Source organism: Aulonocara sp. 'chitande type north' Nkhata Bay, linkage group LG14 (assembly GCF_057382095.1).
Source record: "Aulonocara sp. 'chitande type north' Nkhata Bay isolate Kocher_YH1m ecotype deep benthic linkage group LG14, A_spYH_male_GT1.1, whole genome shotgun sequence".
NCBI lineage: Eukaryota > Metazoa > Chordata > Actinopteri > Cichliformes > Cichlidae > Aulonocara > Aulonocara sp. 'chitande type north' Nkhata Bay.
In genome coordinates this window covers 17,883,198-17,907,011 of record NC_141357.1, presented here as the reverse complement: position 1 = coordinate 17,907,011, position 23,814 = coordinate 17,883,198, and the positions used below count along the sequence as shown (strand labels likewise).

General features: G+C 39.0%; 2 protein-coding genes across 2 annotated transcripts; both read right to left on the bottom strand.

Annotated features, from left to right (window-relative positions):
• Window positions 1-641: 641 nt before the first annotated feature.
• On the bottom strand, window positions 642-12,307 carry LOC147314397 (uncharacterized). The gene is made up of 6 exons (XM_086261318.1): window positions 5,314-12,307; window positions 4,992-5,128; window positions 4,680-4,902; window positions 3,375-4,561; window positions 3,060-3,187; window positions 642-2,947 (listed from the first exon to the last, which is right to left on the bottom strand). The coding sequence occupies exon 1, from the start codon at window positions 12,131-12,133 to the stop codon at window positions 6,557-6,559; it is 5,577 nt and encodes a 1,858-aa protein (XP_086117444.1). The 5' UTR covers window positions 12,134-12,307; the 3' UTR covers window positions 642-2,947; window positions 3,060-3,187; window positions 3,375-4,561; window positions 4,680-4,902; window positions 4,992-5,128; window positions 5,314-6,556.
• LOC147314396 (uncharacterized) lies at window positions 12,141-21,346 on the bottom strand. Its single transcript, XM_086260382.1, has 5 exons — window positions 20,406-21,346; window positions 19,410-19,441; window positions 18,258-18,284; window positions 12,512-15,273; window positions 12,141-12,206 (listed from the first exon to the last, which is right to left on the bottom strand). The coding sequence occupies exons 4-5, from the start codon at window positions 14,210-14,212 to the stop codon at window positions 12,141-12,143; spliced, it is 1,767 nt and encodes a 588-aa protein (XP_086116508.1). The 5' UTR covers window positions 14,213-15,273; window positions 18,258-18,284; window positions 19,410-19,441; window positions 20,406-21,346.
• Window positions 21,347-23,814: the final 2,468 nt, after the last annotated feature.

Genomic DNA, 23,814 nt, shown 5'->3' with positions numbered 1-23,814 from the left:
CATTTAGCTCAGAATTCATATGATTACTACCAGTGTTTATTAGAGTAAAAGAAATAAATGTGAGAAGAACATGTGAGTAGTTTCTTTTAAAAAGCCTCATGGCAATGGGGATAAAGACCCTCCTGAACCTCTGAGTCCTGCAGTGCAGTAAGATGACCCTCTCACTGCAGTTCATCTTGTCCTGTGAGGATGCTTAGGTGGCTGTATTTATTGTTCTCCATTTTAGATTACAACTTCTTCCTCATCTGCTCTGCACGATGTCTGACTGACTCAACATCTTTGCAGACTGTCCTGCATTGTTTTGTTTTGTTTTTAGGTCTGGTGAACTCTTTACCACCTCCTTGGTGTTGGTGTTCAGGAGAAGACTGTTGTCATTGCTTCAGTCAGTTAAACAAATCTATACTAGAAAAATTTGCATTTCCTGCGAAAATGCAGTGTGCATGCTGTAAAGCTGAAGCTGTCTGCTGAAAATAGTTGAAAATAGCTGAAGAAGCTGAAGAAATCAAAGTCAGTGTTTAAAAAGTTGTTGAAATTTTAATAACTTTGCAGAACAACATCAAGTTAGCAAAAATGTAATAACTTATCAGAAATGCAATAACTTAGAAGAAACATAACAATTCAGCAGAAATGTTGTAGTTTACCAGAAGCTACAACTTAGCAGAAATGTAATAATTTAGTCAAAAATTAATAACTTGGCAGAAATATTACAACTTACCAGAACTGCTATAATTTTGCAGAAATGTAATTATTAGGAAAAAAATTTATACAGATAACAGCTGAAAACGATGAAGTAACCTCAAAGTTACTTGTTTAACTGTGAAAAATGACCAGAAACATTAGAAAAGAAAGAAAACCAATTCAATTCAATTTATATAGCGCCAAATCACAACAAAAGTCACCTTAAGGCGCTTCATAGATACAGAGAAAAACCCAACAATCATATGACATATGACCCCTATGAGCAAGCACTTTGGCGACAGTGGGAAGGAAAAACTCCCTTTTAACAGGAAGAAACCTCCAGCAGAACCAGGCTCAGGGAGGGGCGGCCATCTGCTGCGACCGGTTGGGGTGAGAGAAGGAAGACAGGAATACCAGCCAGCAGATAAACTGATGTGAAACAAAACCAAGGTAAAATTGCAGAATTTACACAGTTGGTGAAATGTAAAAATGGCAACATAAAAACCCCAAACAAACAAACAAAAAAAAAACAAACAACATTTAGTTAATAAATGCACAAGATGATTCGATGATAAATATGGTACCAATCTACAAAATACTGTCGAAATGAAGTCGACATTGTGATATATTTCAGGTGTGGAGAGTCACACAGCTAAACAATCGATGTGCATATTTAAAGAATCAAATAAAGAACATTGTTGTGGAATAAATTACAGTGAATAATAATCACTGCCCTGCGTTAGAGAGTGACTTATGATGAGGTATTAATTGGCTTAACTTTACCTCTAACAGCTTTTCAGATAGTGCTGTGACCAGGGTGAAATCCATCATAAAGTAACTGTAAACAGTAGAACCATTAGCATGAATGTTATGGTTCTACCCTGATCAAAACTCAAGTCTGCTGTTTGACCTGATATAAAATGATAAAGAGGAACACATATAAATGACCTTTATGAACTTTTCAAAATGACTTTATATGTCTGACCCATTATCTATATATATTAGAGCAGATGTGGAAAACCACTGTTAGACCTACTCTATACTAACACAAACACAGTCAAAAATTCATTGCTAGTGTGACATGTGGTCCTTTTTGCCTTTGACCAATGATATGCTGGTTACTTGGACCAGTTTAGTATTTGCTGTCACAGAGGAATGTTAACCATAAATCCAAAAGACAAAACTGAAAAAATATGTTAATTGCAAACATGTTTTTGCTTAGTAAGAGGATTGAAATTACATGGAAACTGTCACCTTAAAGCCTCATTGTAAATATCATCACAAACAGATGTTTTCCACACGGTTAACAAAGCTCCACCACATCCAATCACTGCATATAAATCTAAAAGAAAACAACAACAAATAAAATGTAATTAACACAAGTGAAGTCTAAGGAGCTTGGAAAGAAAAGCGTCTGGACTTCTTTGAGTTCCTTGAAGACGTTTCACCTCTCATCCGAGAAGCTTCTTCAGTTCTAAGGGTCAATGGTGGAGAGTCCCAGATTTAAACCCAGTGGGAGTTTCCCCCCAAAGAGGGACAAAGAACCCCCTGATGATCCTCTACCTAATCACATGAGCCAAGGTGTGAAAGTGGGTGTGGGTCCCAATCAGCCAGGGTTTCGGGTGAGCTCATTGTGAAACCTGGCCCCACCCTATCATGTGATTTCCCGAGGTCAGGAAATCACCCACGCCCACTCCCAGGGTGTGAGTGGACGTTACGGTGTCTGGGGAGGGAACTCAAAACTGGATTATAGATGGCAGACAGTTGGTGTCATAAACCACCGCCTCTGTTTAAAGATGGTCGCTCACAGTGGACGTAAATGGCTTCTTTCACTCCTCCATCTGTCCAAAATGTGAACATTGGCATCCTCAAAGACTGACCTTTGTCCTTTAGATGCAGATGAACTGCTGAGTCTTGTCCCGTGGAGGTGGCTCTTCTATGTTGTGCCATGTGCTTGTGAAGTGGCTGTTTGGTCTCTCCGATGTAGAAGTCTGGGCATTCCTCGCTGCACTGTACAGCGTACACCACAATGTTAAGTTTGTGTTTAGGAGTTTTGTCTTTCGGGTGAACCAGTTTCTGTCTGAGTGTGTTACTGGGTCTGAAGTACACTGGGATGTCGTATTTGGAGAAAACTCTCCTGAGTTTTTCTGATACACCGGCTACATAGGGAATGACAATGTTGTTGTGTCTGTCTTTCTTATCCTCCCTCGCTGGTGTCTGATGTTCTTTTCTGTGAAGCTGGAATGCAGGCACACTGGACGAGCTTATTCTAAAAAATACAGAAAAAGGAACATTTTTTTTGTGTTAAGGCCTAAAAACTACAAATAAGTTATACAATGAACAATATTGAAATACCTTATAGGTATAGGTATAGGTAATACCTTGCAGGCCATATAACCAGAATCCAGAGCAATCTCACACTCACATGATGGTGAGGAAAGACATGAGCTCTGCAATGAGGTTTGAAGGCCTCAGTTGGGACACGGAAGAACTCAGAAGACAGCAATACCTGCACAGAGAGACAGAGTAGAAAAAGCATAGATTTGTAATCCATAATGTGAATTAAAACTCAAAAAGTGTCAACAAGTATAATCATTTGAGTGTGGAATTATTTATGCAATAAACAGGATTTTAATTAATTAATTGAATTAAAAACACTGACATTTTTAAAAAAAATCAAAGATAAAGAATGATACCTCTCTCTGCTCTGAGGATCACTGAGCATCTCTGACAGGAAATACAGTTTCCTCAGTATGAGTCATCATTGATGGTCTCAGAGGTGTGTAGTGTGGCAGCATGATGATGGTCTCCAGATCAGGCAGGAGGTCAGGTGATGGGTGTGTCATCTTCTCCATTGAAGACACACTGGTATGGCAGTTCATAACACAGCAGTCTTCTTGTGGCATGTAGTTATCTGTGCAGTCCAGCACTGATGGATCAAGTTTGGCTCAGCAGTTCATGAAGATGGTGTTAAGATGTTGTTGTTTCAGCTGAGGATGGTGAAGTTTGAAGGTTTTGCCACAAAGGAGACTGTGCCGTGTCTGAAAAAATATATCTACAAAACAAGTGCTTTTAACACCACCCACCCAGCTCAGCTCCCAAGTGTCTATGTAATGCTGGTATGGGGTGTCGGTTACTAAGTCTAATTAGTACATAGGGGATGACAATGTTGTTGCATCTGTCTTTCTTATCCTCCCTCGCTGGTATCTGATCTTCTTTTCTGTGCATCTTTGCTGACTTTATAAACGCCCAATTAGGATATCCACACGTTTTGAGTGCTTCCTTTACATGTGTGTGTTCCTTCTTTTTCCCTTCAGGCTTAGAGGGAACATGTTCTGCCCGGGGGGGGGGGGATGTGTCCTAATTACTCCAAGTTTGTGTTCCAGAGGGTGATGGAAGTCAAAGAGGAGGTACTGGTCCGTGTGTGTGGGCTTCCGGTAAACTTCGATGTTGAGTTTGCTGTTCTCTTCAATGTGCACAGCGCAGTCCAGGAAAAGCAAACAGTCGTCCTTTGTGTCTTCCCTGGTGAACTTGATGTTTTTATCCACGGCGTTAATGTGCGCAGTGAAGGATTCCACTTCTTGCCTTTTGATTTTGACCCAGGTGTCGTCTACATATCTCTACCAGTGGCTGGGTACTCTTCCTTTGAAAGAGCCAAGAGCCTTCCTTTCCACTTCCTCCATGTAAAGGTTGGCTACAACAGGTGACACAGGGGAACCCATGGCACAGCCATGTTTTTGTCTGTAGAAACCCTCGTTGTATTTGAAATATGTAGTGGTGAGGCAGAGGTCTAACAGTGTGCACATCTGATCGGGTGTGAAGTTGGTCCTGTCTTCCAAGGAGCTGTCTTCTTGCAGTCGTTTTCTGACAGTCTCCACGGCCTCTGTAGTGGGTATGCAAGTGAAGAGAGAGACTACATCAAAGGACATCATGAGAACCTTCACAGACATGACACAAGGGAAGACTTTTGATTTAATAACTAAGCTTAAAACAAGTGTTACCTTTGAATATTTGTGGGAAAAATCTGATGCTACCCCAAGAATACAAAGCCACACTGGAAATGATGACAGGCTTGCAGCCCTCTGTCTTCCTGGAGTGAGGTGCCCGATCAGTAGAAGTGAATTGACAGAAGTCAGTGTCTGTAAGAGTGGCCAAACACTGATACTCTGTCCACTTGCGTAGAGTCTAAGAAGCTGGAATGCAGGCACACTGGACGAGCTTGTTCTAAAAAATACAGAAAAAGGAACATTTTTTTTGTCTGTAGAAACCCTAAAAACTACAAATAAGTTATACAATGAACAATGTTGAAATACCTTATAGGTGCTGCGGGCCACATAACCAGAATCCAGAGCAATCTCACACTCACATGATGGTGAGGAAAGACATGAGCTCTGCAATGAGGTTTGAAGGCCTCAGTTGGGACACGGAAGAACTCAGAAGACAGCAATACCTGCACAGAGAGACAGAGTAGAAAAAGCATAGATTTGTAATCCATAATGTGAATTAAAACTCAAAAAGTGTCAACAAGTATAATCATTTGAGTGTGGAATTATTTATGCAATAAACAGGATTTTAATTAATTAATTGAATTAAAAACACTGACATTTTTTTTTTATCAAAGATAAAGAATGATACCTCTCTCTGCTCTGAGGATCACTGAGCATCTCTGACAGGAAATACAGTTTCCTCAGTATGAGTCATCATTGATGGTCTCAGAGGTGTGTAGTGTGGTAGCATGATGATGGTCTCCAGATCAGGCAGGAGGTCAGGTGATGGGTGTGTCATCTTCTCCATTGAAGACACACTGGTATGGCAGTTCATAAAACAGCAGTCTCCTTGTGGCATGTAGTTATCTGTGCAGTCCAGCACTGATGGATCAGGTTTGGCTCAGCAGTTCATGAAGATGGTGTCTGAAAAAATATATCTAACAAAACACGTGCTTATAACACCACCCACCCAGCTCAGCCCCCAAGTGTCTATGTAATGCTGGTATGGGGTGTCGGTTACTAAGTCTAATTAGTGCATCAGAAAGCGGGGGCTACACCTAAAGCCCACACTTTTTGATGTCTTTGTTTATTAGCAGCTTTTTCCAGCTGCTCAGAGAATTCTGACTTGGCCTTTATCCACCCAAACCCAAACCCACCCGGATAAAGGCCAAGTCAAACTCACACACCATACCAGCATTACATAGACACTTGGGGGCTGATCTGGGTGGGTGGTGTTAAACTGTAGTCGGGAACTTTCAGAAAACTATCCATTTACTTCTAAATCAGTTTTTATACATATTCTGTAAGCTGTACTAATGTTTTTCTCTACATAATGTATCATTATAGACATCTCTGGTAGCCTAAAGATAGTTTATAACTTTTGACATTTTTTACCTGTAAAACATGATAAGCAAAAACTCATTCATCACAAAAACTTTTGATTCTACAAAAGCTACTATAATCAAGAAAATATAATTGTCTGTATTTATTCATGTGACCCATAATAAATACCTGCATTTATGTGGGATTTATTTATTTACTATTTCATATTTTCAAGCCCTTGGAGGGGAAGATCTCGTTTGTTGAGCTACATACGTCACAGTAAAAAGATTTAGTCATTTAAAACATGAGAATAAAAGAAATGATGTTGGTTTAATAAATGTTGCAGCACATTTCAGATCAGAGGTGCATGATAGCAGATGTTCTCTGCTCTGCATGAAGTTCAGCAATGATTTGGTGAAATGATTAATAACATTGCAATAAGAAAGGGTCTTCTTACAGACAGAGTAGGGAAGACAATTTTTTCAATGAAAAATATTTTTCATGCTCTACAATCAGTAAACTCTGTAACAAACATGATCTGTAATTGTTTCAAAACTCACCAGACGACTTCATGATTGGCTCGAGGACAGGACACAAAAGACAGGGTTGTGGTAACTGTAATATGATCTCAGAACACCTGAATATAGACATTTCTGTGGCTGAGAAATAAAAATGAGGTCAAGCAGGGTGTTCTTGTCTGTAGTGCCAGAAGTGATCAGCTGTGAATACCCTCTCGACTGAAACTGCTCCAGAATCTGTTTTCTTCCACTCTGCAACTGGTTCTCATTAAAATCTCCACACACAATTATTGGGTGACAGTCCATTATTTCAAGTGAATCTAAAAGACTTACCAGGTTTTGCATGAATGGTGTCAAACTGTAGTCAGGGGGTCTGTACACAACAGCAATGAGTGCAGGGAATGGAGCCTGAACCTTCAACACTAAAAACTCAAGATCAGTGACATTATGCAGATACTGTTTTACCTGAACCTGAAAATGATTCCTCAAATACACAACAACTCCCCCACCACTTCTGCTGGCCATGTGAGGAAAGTTTGTGTAGGACACATGTCTGTTGCGTTTGAACATGGTGTAGCCATCCAAATGAAGACTGTCTGCAACAAAGGAGCCTTGAAGGTGAGACTCAGTGAGACACAAAACATCTGCTAAACACATTTCATGATGACTCTTGATGTCACTGATGTGAGATGGCAAACCCTCTGTATTGTGATGGATCAGTGTAAGAGTGTCAAGTCTGCTGGCTGTTTCTCTGACCTGAAGAAGAGGCATCATTTCCTCAACACTGGCTTGTCTCATGGTTTGGAGCGCTGCAGTTACCTCGGGATTGGCGTAAATCTTTTTCTCATCCAAGTCCTGCAAATAGAGTCCACTGAGAGACGTCACCCTGCTGAGAGCAACGTAAGCCATACCTGGTTCAAAAATGTTCTTCATTGAAACTACAGCTGTCTGTGTTGTAAGACCCTGAGTTTTGTGAATTGTGCAAGCGAATGCTAGCTTTACAGGAAACTGTCTGCGTACTGCTCCTTTAAACTTCAGACTCTCCTCTGCTCTCTCAATGTAAACCAGATCATCAGAAGCTGCATTAGCACTGCGGTTGTGTCTCATAGGCTGCCGGTTGTCCATCCTGAGCCCCAGTTTAATTATGTGTCCATCATTTTCAGATCTCACCACCTTTACCAGTATACCAAAAGCACCGTTGACCAAACCGTTTAGTGTGTCCAAGTTTCTGGTCAGCATGACTCGAGCTCCTTCAGCAACATTCAGAGTGTCAGGTAAATCATTTCTCCCACCTGTAAATGGTTTGTCTCTTCGTTCCATTCTGCCTGTACATTTATCCTTCTGGAAATCGTCTGCATTGATGATTATGATGTTTGAATGAAGCTTCTTCAGGGTATCTGTGTTGTGGGATTCCACATTCTTGTTGGTGGCATAAATGTGTAAGACCTCAGTTGGACATTCTTCTGGTGCAGTCACAGCCTGTGACAACAAATCTCTGTCGCACTGAGAAAGCTCATCTGTCTTTTCTTTGACTCTAATCCTGTTCAGCATCTCTGCAAAGGCCACATCATCTTTCTGACGCATGATCTCGGTTAGAGTGATCATCTGAAAATGTTCCTGCCATAGGTCAATCTGTTCTGGATCGTAAACACAGAGAGGTTTAGACTGTCGCACTGGTGGCAGCTGGTAAAAATCTCCAACAGCTAAAACTGACATTCCACCAAAAGGTCTCTGAGTGCCTTTGATTTGTTTCAGTCTTGCATCCACATAAGCAAAAAGGGGTTTTGAAACCATTGAAATCTCATCAATAACAATAATTTCAGCATTCATCAGCTCAGATCTGACTTCATCCAGTTGGTTACCAAGTCCTTGAATGGGTGGTTTCAGACTCCTGGGTAGTTTCAGTAGAGAATGTAATGTAGAGCCATTGATAGAAAAAGCTGCTGTACCGGTAAATGAAGTCAGTAAAACAGTTGGATTTGATATGTCAGCTTCTTCTGCATTAGCAGGCAGTCTGCTCAGGATCTTTGATGCTTCAGAATGAATACACTTAATCAGATGTGACTTTCCAGTTCCTGCACCACCATTGATATAGAAGAAAAATGGATCTGGGTTCAAACCACAAACTCGCTGAATACACCAGTCTCTTATGGCATAGAACACGCAGGCCTGCTTCTGGTTCAGATTCTGATACATTACACGTACCACGGCTGGATCTACTGCAGGTTGTTCTCTGATGGCTCTGATCTCTGTTACAGCATCAGACTGACGACTGTAGTCGGGGACATTCTCCTGTTCGTTCTCATCATCAGAATGTCTCTCAGGAAGATTCTCATCACATTGCAGCCTCACAACTTCAGATTCAGGAGCAAGATTACACCATTCATCAATCACAACATCCCTATTTTGTTCAAACTCTTCCAGTGCACTCTCAATATCCTCAGAGTTCTTCTCATACTTGTCTTTATTTCTTTTCACAACCCTTTTCACAGACTCACTGTGGTCTGAACATGGAAGTCGTACAAAACCTGAGTTGTAGAAGGACTGATAGGTTTGGAACCCTTGTGGTTTCAGTTCCTGCTCTGATCTGTGTGGAAGGTAAAGTCTCAACAGTCGACCATAATATTGCTCAGGATCTTTTTCCTGTGAACAGTGGTAATATCTGATTATAGCTGGTTTATCATTCTTTCGCCTTTGTACAAATCCAAGCTGGTTTAGAAGAGGAAGCACATCTTTTCCTTCATTTGGACCACTCACCAACCTGCACAAGGCAGCAAAATCAGCCAGTGACATTTCCTCATATTCTGGGGTCTCAGGTCTGCATTTGTATTTATCACTCAAACTTGTCATCCAAATATTACAACTGTCGTGTGTTGTGCTTTCCAGGAAGCTCATGGGCCGACTCATTTTTACTGGGTTATCATCTGTTGGTACAAATACAACACTGCGGGAACATTTTTTCATTTTTAGGCCACAGACTCGAGTCACACACTCCTGTGCACTGATCTCTCTCTTTTTTGAGTAAGCCTGCATCACAGCTCTCATTTCATCACACTCATTGACGGTGTTCTTATCAGAGTTGTCAATAACTGTCTTCAGGTATTCAGAGAGGCCAGATTCTTTCTTTGTTATATATTTACAGAGGTATTCTATACATGAATAGGCATTCAAAATGAATGAGACATCTAAATTAGAGTTCCAGGCTTCAAGCAGGTCTGGGTTGTAATTGTTGATCCAACACTCATTTGGGTCACGTTTCAGAATCAGAGCTGTTTTCTTGTTTATGTCTTGGAGGCATTGTTCATACTCATTCATTGTTAAGTTGCATCGTGACAGAATCTGCTCTATGGTGAGGGAAGCAGCTTCAGGTTCCTTCAGCAGGTTCAACAAAGGTCTGAGTTTGGCTTTTGCAGCTTCAGTGTCTGAATCCTCATCCTGTCTCACAATCATTGTTCTTGTGGCTGGTGGTTTGGGAAACCCAAATCTACAACCAGAGTTCACACTCTTAAAGCATGTCTTTGTGTGGTTTTTGCTGTGCTTTTGTAGCTCAGTGACTTTTTTGTGCAGTTCAGGTTGTTTTTCTGGATCAGGGAGTTGAGCTGAGATGTATCTGTCAACAAAGTCACAGACAGTTTGGTCGTCATCCACATCTGCTTCTACCTTTTCTCGAATCCACAGCAACATGTGTATATGTGGACTACCTCTGTGCTGGAACTCAACTCTGTAAAAGTAATCAATGATCTCACCAAGGGGCTGTGCAGGAGAAAAAAGCAAATCTCTGAACAAAGCCTCAACACGTTTATCAAACATTCGCATGGTGGTTACTGGATTTGATCTTAGAATTTCACACTTTTCTGACCAGTCCAGGGCTTCAAAATCAACCTCTTCACCTTGCTGTCTCTTTATTGCTTGAATCACTTCAGGCCATCTCATCTCAGCAGCAGAGAAAGTGACAAAGAACTGAGGTGTTCCTATTTGGCGAACCATGCTGAATAGATCTCTGGTAGTTTTCTGCCAGTAAGCTGGAGTTCCTCTGAGTGGCTGCATAAATCTGATTGCATCTTTATTTCTTACCAGCTTCTCTACTTCTGTCTTACTTTGTAACATTCCTGATGTGATTTTGCGTCCATCTTTGGTCATAGTTTTACCTTTCCTTAGCTGTATCGTCATACTGGAATTAGCCAAGTGTATTTCAGTGACAAACTGTGAGAAAAACAGGTAATTTGTGTCTTTAGCAAATCTTGCATCAATGTTGAAAAGCCTTGATTTGAAGTAAGCACTTGGTGTGAGTTTAAGAAGTCTCTTTTCATCCAGTGTATTCTGACCAGTAGGAAACTGCACAGGAAATGCCATGGCTTCCAAATGAGGAGTTCTGAAGAAGCTAACAGGATTGTTTCTTTCTGCAGGAGCCACACAATATGTGTTATCAGTGAAACAGAGAATCTCTTCTGAAATGTCAACAGGCTGCAGACAACTTTCTAGAGCAAAACCTCCATTGTTCAAATCACTTTCTGGTTCATCTGGATTTTGTTCCTCTGGTTGTTCATCACAGGATTGCATATTAATATCTTGGTCACTTTGAGACTCACTTTCACACAAAAGGGCATCTTTTTCATAGTTGTCAATTTCCATTAAATCTGCTTCATTATAATCATCACTTGCCATGCTGGCTTCATCACTGCTGTCATCATCAGGTAACGTTGGATCACAAAGCAATGCATCATCTCTGATAATAATATCTGTGTACTGTGGATGAATTTGTTTCAGTTTACGCAGAGCTTGAATGAGTTTAGACCAGGTGACAGTCTGGAACAGCTGATGGCCTTTGTAGCACAGTCGTCTTTTCAGCTTTATCCTCATGATCTGTGATTGGCTTCTGATCCTCGGTAAACTGTCAACTGTTTGTTGGACCTCAGATGGTACACACACCACATTACCACGTATGAGTCTCTGTCTCCCCTTTGGAAGAGGAATAATCTTAGCAAATGGTATGCATTTGGCAATCAGATGTCTCTCCAGAATGTTGAGATCACAAAGTTCAGCTGGAATATCCTGCAGTTCTAAACCATTAACAGCAGCAAGCCTGGGCATGCATCCACTTTTGAGGGAACTGTGACATGTGTGACAGATATACTCTTTTTTTCTCTCAACAGGAAAGCTGCAGTGATCATGACATGCTTCATCACACACATGAACAAATTTACCAGTTAGGCACTGATGAGCTACAGTCTGGTGTTTTGAGTAATTTTCTCTTTTGCAGATTTTCACCTGATTAGGAAAAGAAGCTTTTAGACAAACAGTACAAACATAAGATGGTGCTGACTTAATGTTGGATCTGAAACGAGATATGGCCTCATTCATTAAAGTGTTCTCTGGATGACACTGTAAACTCTCAGCTGGTCGATGCATCTGGCGATATTTCCGTTTTATATTCATTGCACATCTGATATTATGCATCTGTCTGAAAGAAAAACCGTTCCAATATTTTACTCTCATTCGTTCTCTCATATTGTCCTTGTGTTGTTGCTGAAATTGTTTTTCTTCTCCATACCGCTTTGTCATATAAGATCGTTTTTTCTGTTTAAAATCTTCGCTTTTTTTATATAGGTTATATACATATGACCTCATGTAAGCTTTATGTTTCTCTCTGAATCCAGCACAAGTTCTGTATATTCTTCTTATACGCTCTTTCTGCTTTTCTCTGAATATGGGAGACTCTCTATATGTTCTTGTTACACGTTCCTTCTGCTTTTCTCTGAATATGGGAGACTCTCTATATGTTCTTGTTACACGTTCCTTCTGCTTTTCTCTGAATATGGGAGACTCTCTATATGTTCTTGTTACACGTTCCTTCTGCTTTTCTCTGAATATGGGAGACTCTCTATATGTTCTTGTTACACGTTCCTTCTGCTTTTCTCTGAATATGGGAGACTCTCTATATGTTCTTGTTACACGTTCCTTCTGCTTTTCTCTGAATATGGGAGACTCTCTATATGTTCTTGTTACACGTTCCTTCTGCTTTTCTCTGAATATGGGAGACTCTCTATATGTTCTTGTTATACGTTCCTTCTGCTTTTCTCTGAATAGGGGATTGTCTTTATATGTCCTTATGACACATTCTCTTTTTCTCTCTCTAATTTTAGCACTTTCCCTATACATCTTTCTTAAATGTTCTCTCTGTTTCTCCTTATAGGTAGCATTTAATTTATACAATTCATTTTTGTACATGCTCTTTTTCTGTCTGTGATCAGGATCATTACACTTCTTAGTTGAGTTTTTTTTCTTTGTCTTGAAGCTTTCATCAAACCTGTACATCTGCCTTTCTTTCTTCTTCTGATTTTCCTTTCTCTGTGGTACTTTTTCTTGGGCTAATAATCTTCTCCTTATTTTTCTCCTTTGCTGTTTATTATATTTCAGCAGTTTATTTGAGAGTTCCTCTGTTATATTAGTTAAACAGTAGGCAGTGTTTGAATCATTCTGAGGAACAGAATCTGATGTTACCTGCGTTTCTCTCACAGAGGATGCAGATGTTTCTTTTTCTAAATACTCAGAAAGAAGATGGTTGTTTTCAGTAGCAGCTGTCTCATTTGAATAATCCACTCTGGATGATGTCACTTCAGTCGTTAAAGTGTCTCTCACAGTCTTCTGTGTCTGGTCAGTAGATCTTTGGGAGTTTATTTCATGAACGGCTTCATTTAAAGCTGGTGCTGTAACAGTTGTAGCTGTTTGTCTGTATTCGGTGGTTTGATTAGCATCTCTTTGGTCAGCAGCGTTTTCACTGTGAAACTCGATGGGCTGTAGCTCATAAGTGCAGCTTGGTGCGATGCTGAACATTCTGTACAAACGTTTGATCCTGTCAATCATGTCATTAAGACGTGTGAATTTCAACATAACTGCAGTTCCACCACTTACACTTAGCGACAATGGCATACCAGTAGACTTACGGGGGTGAGGGTCAAAATATGCATATTCACCTGAAGTCAGCCTGCTAACAGCGATGACTGTTCCTCCCATGACTAGCAAAGCATAGCGAACGTCTGAAGCCAAACACTGTAATCCCTGTTCAAGGCTCGGAAAGTGATCTGTACCATCAAATGTGCCGTAATGAGCAAACTGAGACATGTCGACTTGATACTCGTGTGTGCGGCTGGTAACAACTGAGGGAAGTTCATCGCAGGCTAGAAACACACTGTTCACAAACCTCAGTCTGGCATCTGAATAGACGGCATGGCCTTTGTCCAACACACGGTTTAGATCTGCTCTGGTAATAAATTCATCCTCGTGTAAGAATGACAGGAAAACCAAACTGTTAGCCATGCATTGCTGATTCCGGTACTTTCCATACCTAGGAGCGGCCTGGCTTCGGGAAGCACAGACGCTACTCACTCGTGGACTTTCACTGTTTGTAACCTGTACATGAGACTGTCCTGGAGCTTGTCCATCATGCTGTGTTTGTACAGTTAGCTGGGGTTTAGTCTGGATTACCTGCATAACTCCAGGCTCTGGGACAGACACTGAGGGAACACTTCTCTTTACCACATCTGCATAAGACACTGTGGCTGTCTGAACACTGCTCTGCACTTCTGTGCTGGGAAAAGCTGAAACACACACCTTTACCTGCTCACTGCTCTGAGAAACATTCACCTGTTCTTTCTGCTTTTGCCATCTAAGCTTCAGGGACTGCGACCTTTGACTTTTTCTTGGCATTTTGCTGAAGTACAATCTGGAGCTTATATGTGGTTATACACAAATATAAACAAAACTGAACCTTGAAACACAGAAAAACTTATAACTCCTTAAGTTACTGTTAAATCTGAGAAATGTACTATTATACTATAAAATGTTTTTATGAATATATGAATAGATGTTAAAAAGCTGATTTGTACTCCAAACTCAAAATAAAGGAAATTCAAAGTTCTCTGGAAACAATTTGGTCCGTTTTATTGTAGCTCTTTTAGAAACGGGGTTTCTTCAGCTGGATGTTCTGCAGCAGTCAGGAAACAGGAAGTCTGGGTCCTCAGGCACTTCTCGATGACAATACTGACTGAATACTTACACTGAGTGACAAAATGGGTTTGTCCTTAAATAATAATACTATAAACTTGCAGTCAAATGTTATAGCCAATGAAACAGACTAACAGACTGGATCTGATTTATTTATCTGAATGTATGTATTACAAAATAACCAGATTATCTTATTACAAATAAACTTATAAAAAGGTGATATTTTATACAATTGATCAAAGTAAGCCAAACTAGCAGTCCAAACTAAAGTCTAATGCAAAATTAAAATGACAAATGTAGGGCTGTGTAAGTAGTTTCTACTATAAGTTCTACTGTACTGTAATTCTACTACTGTATATTCAACTTGTAATTTAAAGCAAAATGACTGAATGTGAGAGAGCTTAATGACAGGAAAGAAAGAGCAGTGAGAGCAGAGATCTCTCAGAATTCTGTAACAGATAGATCAAGTTCTGGTAACTTGGATTTCTGAAAATTGGATTCTGAAAGGATTCTCAAAACTTGGATTCTCAAATTAGATAGAGCAGTAGAGATAGAGGGATACAAGATGGAATGGCTTTCAAATTAGATAGAGCAGTAGGGATAGAGGGATACAAGATAGAATGGCTTTCAAATTAGATAGAGCAGTAGGGATAGAGGGATACAAGATAGAATGGCTTTCAAATTAGATAGAGTTGGGAGAGTGATAGGATAGACAGAATTGCTTATAATGATAGAGAGAGAGAGGATCTTCTGCAGCAGGTCACCTGTAAGACACAAAAGGCCTGGAATTAGTCATATTTCCAACATGCTTGGATTTACCATATTCTTCAGACTATATGGCACACCTAAAATCCTGTCATTATCTCAAAAACATACAATGTGCCTAGCGTATCAATTCTGGTTATGCTTACTGACCTCAAACGGGATTTCTGTGGTACACAGCGCTCAAAATTCTGTCAAATATTTTAGTAAGACTTCGTAAGCTACAAAGCTGCGCTGCTTGATGTATTGTCAGAGCATTATGGCTACCATAGTCAGGACCCTCGCAGAGTAATTCGTACGGTGCTTCAACATAACATTATGGTGTGTGTACAAGGACCTGGCACGTGCTAAGAGACATGCTTAAGAAGCAGATTTCAAACTGATCAACCCATGAAGAGTTTGATGGATTTGTGGATGAGGAATGAACTGAAAAAGTGAGTGTATTGTTCTGTATTTTATGTGTTACAACTGAACAGTGTTGAGAGTTGTTTGTGAATGACTTGAATAAAGTTTGACTTATCTGACTGTTTGTTTGGCTTAATCTGCCTTAAAAACAGGCTTGTTTATTGACATTATGCCTTATAATCTCAAAAATACAATACATGTAGGGCTTTAAATACTAAAGACTTCTACAGTAAATTATTGGACTGAACAGAATGACAATGTTTAACAAATGATGGTGGAACTGTTATAAGGACATTTTTACATTCTATTAAAACAATAAACTAAGTCTATAAACTCAAACTAAGACGTGCTGCTACAGTAACTTACTGTAAATATTAAATGGTCCAACAAAACCAACACACTGAGGTTACAGCACAGTTTCAGGTCACTCTGTATGAATTTTGGCAAAATGAGAAATTTGGAGACAGCTAGTTTCTACACAGCAGTTTCTACATATTTCAGTCACATTTGGGGCATGTTTGATACACAGCAATAAGCACTACACTAAATCTATAATAAACTTATCATAGCTGATATAAAGGCCTAATTAGCAAAATTTAGTATGATGATCATTTCTTTGTAGATCATTTCATGATAAAAAGAACAGAAGTGAGTGCTGTATCTGAGCTGTTGCATGTAAGATCTTTGCTGGAGATTCCCACATTTCTTAAACAAACAAACAAACATGACTTTCAGACAGTTCATCTTTTGTAAATTAGGGCAGGATTATTTTCAAAAAACAGCCTTGATAAAAATATCAGGCCACTATAAAATGTCTTATGTTTATGTTTTCATCCCACCTATATTTTGCAAGTCATTATGACAAATTACAAAAAGCAGTTTTTAGGCAGTGATTTAAGGGAAGAAGCTTTTGAAATCCACAATGCCCTACCACCAGTGGTCTCAAACTCTGGTCCTTAAGGCCTGGTGTCCAGAAACTTTTCTATGTGTCCCTGTTGCAACACACCTGAATAACATTAGTAGGTCATTAGCAAAACTCTACAGAACGTGACTGCATGCTGAGGTGGTAATTCAGCCATTTGATTCATGTTATAGCAGCTCATGAGTGAATGAACATGATGCAATGAAAGTACTTTTAGAAGTACATTTTTCCAAACACTTAAATTACTTAAATTTGAACAGTCTTCGGGGATGCCACTTCAACACAGTCAAATTCTATACTCTCACTAATGACCTACAAATGTTATTCAGGTGTTTTGTAACAGGGACACGTGGAAAAGCTTCAGGACACCGGCCCTTGAAGAGTGGAGTTTGAGACCCCTGCCCTATGTGAATATTTAATTGTCCCTAAACTGCTAGTCGTGAGCTGCTCTAATGTGAAACAAACACATATAGTTCTGTAAAGGTTTACAAAGAGATTTCTAAGGATCTGGAGACCCCAGAAAACAAAAACGCTCCCAGATATTGTAGCTGAACAGGCAAAAACAAGTTGCCTAATAATATCTCGATGATAACCAAGAGCTGTGCTGACTAACTGCACTAAACTGAATCATCTATAGTGAGAGAAAAACACCAGCATTAAAGTCAAACATGGTGCTGTTACTGTGATGTCCCAGAGTTCCTTTACTACTTCAGGACCTACATCAACTCATCAGGTCCTGGGCTTAAGTTTAATCACACTTAGGATCTGAAGCACACAAGCAAGTCCAATTGAATGAATGAAACAAAACACTTGGTGTAAACGAATCAGTCTGGACTTTAATGAAATTAAGATACTTGGTATGACTTGAAAACCCTATCCATCCATCCATCCATCCATTCGCTTCCGCTTATCCTTTTCAGGGGGCACTGGAGCCTATCCCACCTGTCATAGGGCGAGAGGCAGGGTACACCCTGGACAGGTCGCCAGTCTGTCGCAGGGCCAACACACAGGGACAGACAACCATTCGCACTCACATTCATTCGCAGATACACACCTAGTGACAATTTGGATTATTCAATTAACCTATCCCCACAAGCTGCATGTCTTTGGACGGTGGGAGGAAGCCGGAGTACCCGGAGGGAACCCACGCAAACACCGGGAGAACATGCAAACTCCACACAGAAAGACCCCGGCCTGATGTTGGAATTAAACTCAGGACCTTCTTGCTGTGCGGCAACAGTGCTAACCACCGTGGTACTTGGTATGACTTGAAAACCCTATATTGGGCCTTAATTAAGACTTTTTTCTTTTCTTTTTTTGCCTGTCCTGTTTGGATCTAATTAAGACAATTCTGAAATTACAGTGGACCAAAATCAACCAGTGATGTAAACCAGTCATTACCAGTTACTGTAAATGCTTGATGGTAATTGTTGCTATCAGGGCATCCACAGCTGGGTATTAGAGACCAATATGTTTTTACATTAGACCAGGTTGTTCTGGTTCAAAAATGAAATCATCACTTTAAAACTGCTTTTTGTATTTATCCAGGTCATCCTTGTTAGATGATTTGAAACATGTGAAAAAAAGCATAAACAAAATAAATCTGCAAGGAAGAAAGACCTTTCTCAGCACTGTACTGCAGACAAAACCTATACTTACCAGACTTGCGACGATCAGATCAGTATCCTAGAGAAAGGAAACAACACATCAGATCACTGTTTAATGACTTACACTGTTGAACCTCTTCACACACAATCCAATTTACTGTGACATGAAATAACTAGTAAGATCCTCAATTTCTTCAAGCCTTTATGAACTCACTGTAGTCTAAAGAGGACAAACTTTAGTTACAGAGTCTCACATGACGATAACATGTGTAATAAAGGCATGCATACTACAGAAGTGCAAAGAAGAGGCACCAATATTTGTTGGTACAGATTATGGCTTTTTAGCTCCATCATTTTCTATCACAAGTCAGTGCTTAATAAAGTGTGGAAAAACCACAACTGTTAGAATCAACGGAAAACCTCATTAGGTTTTAGTTCTGATCTGAATATGTAAATCCTAAAATACATGTAAATTCTGACATGTTATAGTAACAACAGTGGCACGCCATTTTTGCAATTAATTTCTTAAAAATTATAATAAAAAGTCCTTCCATTGTACCTGTTGGCAGGAATCTTTTTGTATTTTGCAATATTTCCCTTTTATATATAATTTTCAAACACATTGTATCAAGCAACTTATTAAGAAACTGATTTAAACTTAGTGTACATAAATTACACACAGGCTTTAACATACACAACATTGCCTACTCACAACTCTGGTTCTCTTAGTCTTTTATTATTGCTTAAATGTTTAACGTACCACTTCTGTTCACTCAGGCAAAAATACTTCTATAGTGGTCTGACTTTAATGTAATACATAAGCAGAATATGAGTGAAGATATAAATCAACAACTGTGGTGCTCTTAAGTGTTTAAGCTACCACTTACACTAACTCACCTAAAATGCGTTCATAGTTATGTCTGCTAGGTAAATCCATAAACAAACGGAGAACATGAACAACTGTATAAAAACAGTTGTTTGTGTTCAAACATAAAAATCAGACACAAATGGCCTGTTAAACTTCAGGGACAGTCAGAGGTCATGTGTGGGGCCTTTGCTGCTACAAGGTATAAATTCTGACCATTTGTTTTTGCCCATCAGTAAATGGTAATGTCACAAAAACCAAACTACGTTAGGTAAGTTGCTAAACATGTTACACAGTGACAATGTCATATTACTGCAGTTACAATTGCTGCTTACTTACCAGCAAAGGCAAAACCGAAGTTCTGTTTCACTCTGTAACAAAAGAACAAAAATACAGAATCAGACAACTGAAATCAGCATCAGAGTCAATACTGCATCACAATCTGTAGTGGGAAAAAAAATCTGTTAAATTCTTTGTTTACAACAGCTTTACTATAAACACCCCATCTTCTCTTTCTGCACCTTATTAAAGATTTCTGTCTTTATTAAGGTGATGTGTCGTTTTATCCATCTGCAATTCCACAGAAATTCCTCATTAACGTAAAGCTCTAATACTTTGGTGCTATTACATAACACAGCAGATACCACAAGCAATGATTTGCTCGCACTGCACACTTGATCAAATGATAACATCACAGTTTCAAAGCGTGCAACAATCACAAATAATACTTGATACTATAAATGCTTGATGGTAGTTCTTCGTATCAGGGCTTCCACAGCTGGGTATTAGAGACCAGCATGTTCTCACATTAGAACAGATAGCTCTGGTTTGGTTTTCTCTGCTTCATACCTGAAATCATCACTTTAAAATGCTTTTTTGTATTTATTCATATCATCCCTGTTAGATGATTTGAAACATGTGACAAAAAAGCATGAACAAAATAAATCTGCAAGGAAGAAAGACTTTTCCCAGCACTGTACCTCAGACAAAATGAACTCACTTTAGTCTAAAGAGGGCAAAATTTAATTGCAGAGTCTCAAATGGCCTTAACATGTGTAATAAAAACAATAATTACTACAGAAATGCTTTGATAAGCCTTTAAAATTAGACATAAATGGCCTATTAAACTTCAGGGACATTTTTAGGGACACTCAGAGATCTAGTGGGGGGGGGGGGGGGGGGGGGGGGCTTTACTGCTTATAAATCCTAAATGTGTTTTTGCCCATGAGCAAATGGCAAGATATCACAAAAAGCCAAACTATTGTATGTAAATTGCTAAAAATGTTACACAATCCCAATTTCATATTGCTTCAGTTACAATCACTGTTTACTTACCAGCAAAGGCAAAACCAAGCTTTATTTCACTCTGTGTAACAAAAGACAAAGAACAAAAATACAGGATCAGAAAACTCAAATCAGCATCAATACTGCATCACTCTCTGTTGTCAAAAAGATTCACTAAACTTCTTTGTTTACTACAGCTGGAATACAAACAACAACTCTCCTCTGTTTTCTTTGGTCTACATCTCATTTAAGATTGCAAAACACTCATACATGAAAAACTGCACGACATATTTTTAAGGCTTTAATATTTGAGGTGGTCTGCATTCAAATTCTACTTCCTAAAATATTACCAACTGCACATAGTATCATAGTAAATATGCTGTAGTTTTAAAATAAATATCTATGTACCATACTAATAATAATATACTGCCATATTTTATTTATGTGAAGGTGGGCTGTTGTTTATTTCATTAATTTCCCACAAAGTGAGAATTTAAACTGTGCTGCAGATTTAGGTTGGCACAAACAAGCCTTGTTAAACAGTTCTTAAAAATTAAAGTCTACATATTAGGAGTTCTTATTATTCTTGGGCTATGTCCACACGTACACAGGTACTTTTGAAAATGGAGATTTTTCTATGCGTTTGCACCTTTCGTCCACACTTAAACGGCGTTTTCGGTCACTGAAAAACTAAAAACGCTTGCCAGAATATTTTCGAAAACTCCGTTTTTGCATTTATGTGTGGACAGGGAAACGGAGAAAACGCAGCGCCTTTTTTGACGTCACACTGTGCGCCACGTTATTGTTTCGGTGAAATGCATTTCTACAATACGGTTACTGTTAATTGTTCTCTCTGCAGTGTTTAAATGCTTACATATGCGCACACAGTTACTGTCCCCCCACAGATATGACTCGGTTCTGCTTCTATGCCCCATCTTTGTTTACCATTTCCCACCGAGGCTTCTAGACTTCTGATTGGCCAACATTTCTACACGGTTAGGAATCTAGCGCCACCTGCTGCTTTGGCATGTTCCTAGCAGCGTTCTCCTTCATTTCTGCATTAATGTGTGGACGGGATTGTTTTTTAAAACAGAAACGGAAAATCTCCGTTTTCAAAAATACCCGTGTATGTGGGGACATAGCCTATGTTTAATCCTCAGTTTCTCCCCCCCTCCTTTGTCTTAATTAACCCACAAGACCTGCACACACGTGACTCTTTTTCTCCCGTGTTCGGTCAAAGGCGGTAAAATGGCTCCTTTGATCTTGCCGACAGCTGACACTGAATCTAAGATGGCGGTTCGTTAAAAACTTTACAGCATAAAGAATGAGGCTGTTTTAACCAACTGATTTGTGAAGAGAACTAACTGCACCTTATGTAACAGACTGACAAACACACCAAATGTAATTAATAAAACAACACAATAACCGTGGTTCACAGTCAAATTTTCATTTCACACTGGGCTCAAAGGAGTGCTAGGCATTAGCATCGGGTTGTTAGCTCATCAAACACTCCTTTTACATACAAAAATGACAAAGTTTCACTAAGAAAAAGCAACCACTGTGTTACTCTAATATGAGTTATACCTCGGTTGGCTTTATAAATCACTAAAAGAACTCGTTAAATCACACAAACAGACTATAAACATTTAGGAGAGAAGAGGAGAAGCAGAGCAGCAGCACTCACCCAGAGCGGACTCAGCGAAGTGTGCGGAAAGGCGGATGTCCGGCAGTCAGGTAAAAGATGAGGCGTTCACGGGTAGTAGGAAATTCCAGTATTACACACAATGGGCATTGTAAACATCAAAAATGTAGGTGATTTTAAATATTCTATACAATATTTATTTGCTACAGAAAAAACTCGCAGAACTTTAAATCTATAACTTGAATAAATATTATTAGAAGGCTCTACTCCTGAACACCAACACCAAAGAGCTGAGTTCACCAGACCTGAAAAAAAAAACAACAACAACCAGTCCAGGACAGTCAGTCTGCAAAGATGTTTTAAAGACAAATATATATATATAAACATTATCCATTAAGGATTCCCCTCAAAACAAATGACTATAATTTCCTAACCGTAAGGGCTAGAACGGTCACTGCACCGTTTTGTTCAGAAGAGATGGGGGAATCTTCCAGTGTTAACAATTTATCATTAAAATGTGAATTTTTAGAGATATACGACATGGATGACTTGTTGACTTAGAAGCCACGAATTCCCCAATATGCAAATTTGAATGCCTGAGGCCACATATATGATTGGCTGCCTGGGAAGCCGTGCAGGCCCTGATTTGTGGATTTGAATTCCTCAGCCCTCAGATATGATTGGCTGGCTTAGAAGCCATGAAGGCCCCAATATGCAAATTTGAATGCCTCAGGACACATATATGATTGGCTGGGAAACCGTGCAGGCCCTGATTTGAAAATTTGAATGTCTAAGTCCTCACAGAGGATTGGCTGCCTGGGGACCTGGCAGAAATATATAGAAATACTATGATTAAGCATAAATACTACATTTAGTAGAAATACTATGTTTTAGCACAAATACTATAAAAAGCAGAAATACTATAATTTAGCAGAAATACTATATTAAGCACAAATCCTATAAAAAGCAGAAATAGGATGATTAAGCATAAACACTACATTTAGTAGAAATACTATGTTTGAGCAAAAATCCTATAAAAAGCAGAAATACTATATTAGGCACAAATCCCATAAAAAGCAGAAATAGTATGATTAAGCATAAATACTACATTTAGTAGAAATACTATGTTTTAGCACAAATAGTATAAAAAGCAGAAATACTGTAATTTAGCAGAAATACTATATTAGGCACAAATAGTATAAAAAGCAGAAATACTATATTAGGTACAAATCCTATAAAAAGCAGAAATACTATATTAGGCAAAAATCCTATAAAAAGCAGAAATACTATAATTTAGAACAAATAGTATAAAAAGCAGAAATACTATAATTTAGCAGAAATACTATGTTAGGCACAAATCCGATAAAAAGCAGAAATACTATAATTTAGCAGAAATACTATGTTAGGCACAAATCCTATAAAAAGCAGAAATACTATAATTTAGCAGAAATACTATGTTAGGCACAAATCCTATAAAAAGCAGAAATACTATAATTTAGCAGAAATACTATATTAGGCATAAATCCTATGAAAAGCAGAAATAGTATGATTTAGCAGAAACACTGTATTTAGCACAAGTACCGAAAAGTACCAGAAATACTATGATTTAGCAGAATAGTAATAACTTATTGAAACACAAATGCACAGAGGGACACACAAACACAGGCTCTAATCCAGTCAACCAGTCTAACTATATTCAATTTAAATCCTACAATGACATGCTGCCAAATAAGGGCAGGGTCCTCTCTCTCCCACTAAACACACACACACACACAGACACACACACACACACACACACACACACACACACAGACACAC

What these genes read in the sequence shown, in the direction of transcription:
- LOC147314396 (XM_086260382.1), bottom strand. Translation starts at nt 14,212, where the DNA reads ATGCCAAGAAAAAGTCAAAGGTCGCAGTCCCTGAAGCTTAGATGGCAA. An exon ending in GAGAAAAGCAGAAGGAACGT is followed by an intron (nt 12,207 to 12,511) that starts GTAACAAGAACA and finishes TCCCATATTCAG; the next exon opens with AGAAAAGCAGAAAGAGCGTA.
- LOC147314397 (XM_086261318.1), bottom strand. Translation starts at nt 12,133, where the DNA reads ATGAGGTCATATGTATATAACCTATATAAAAAAAGCGAAGATTTTAAA.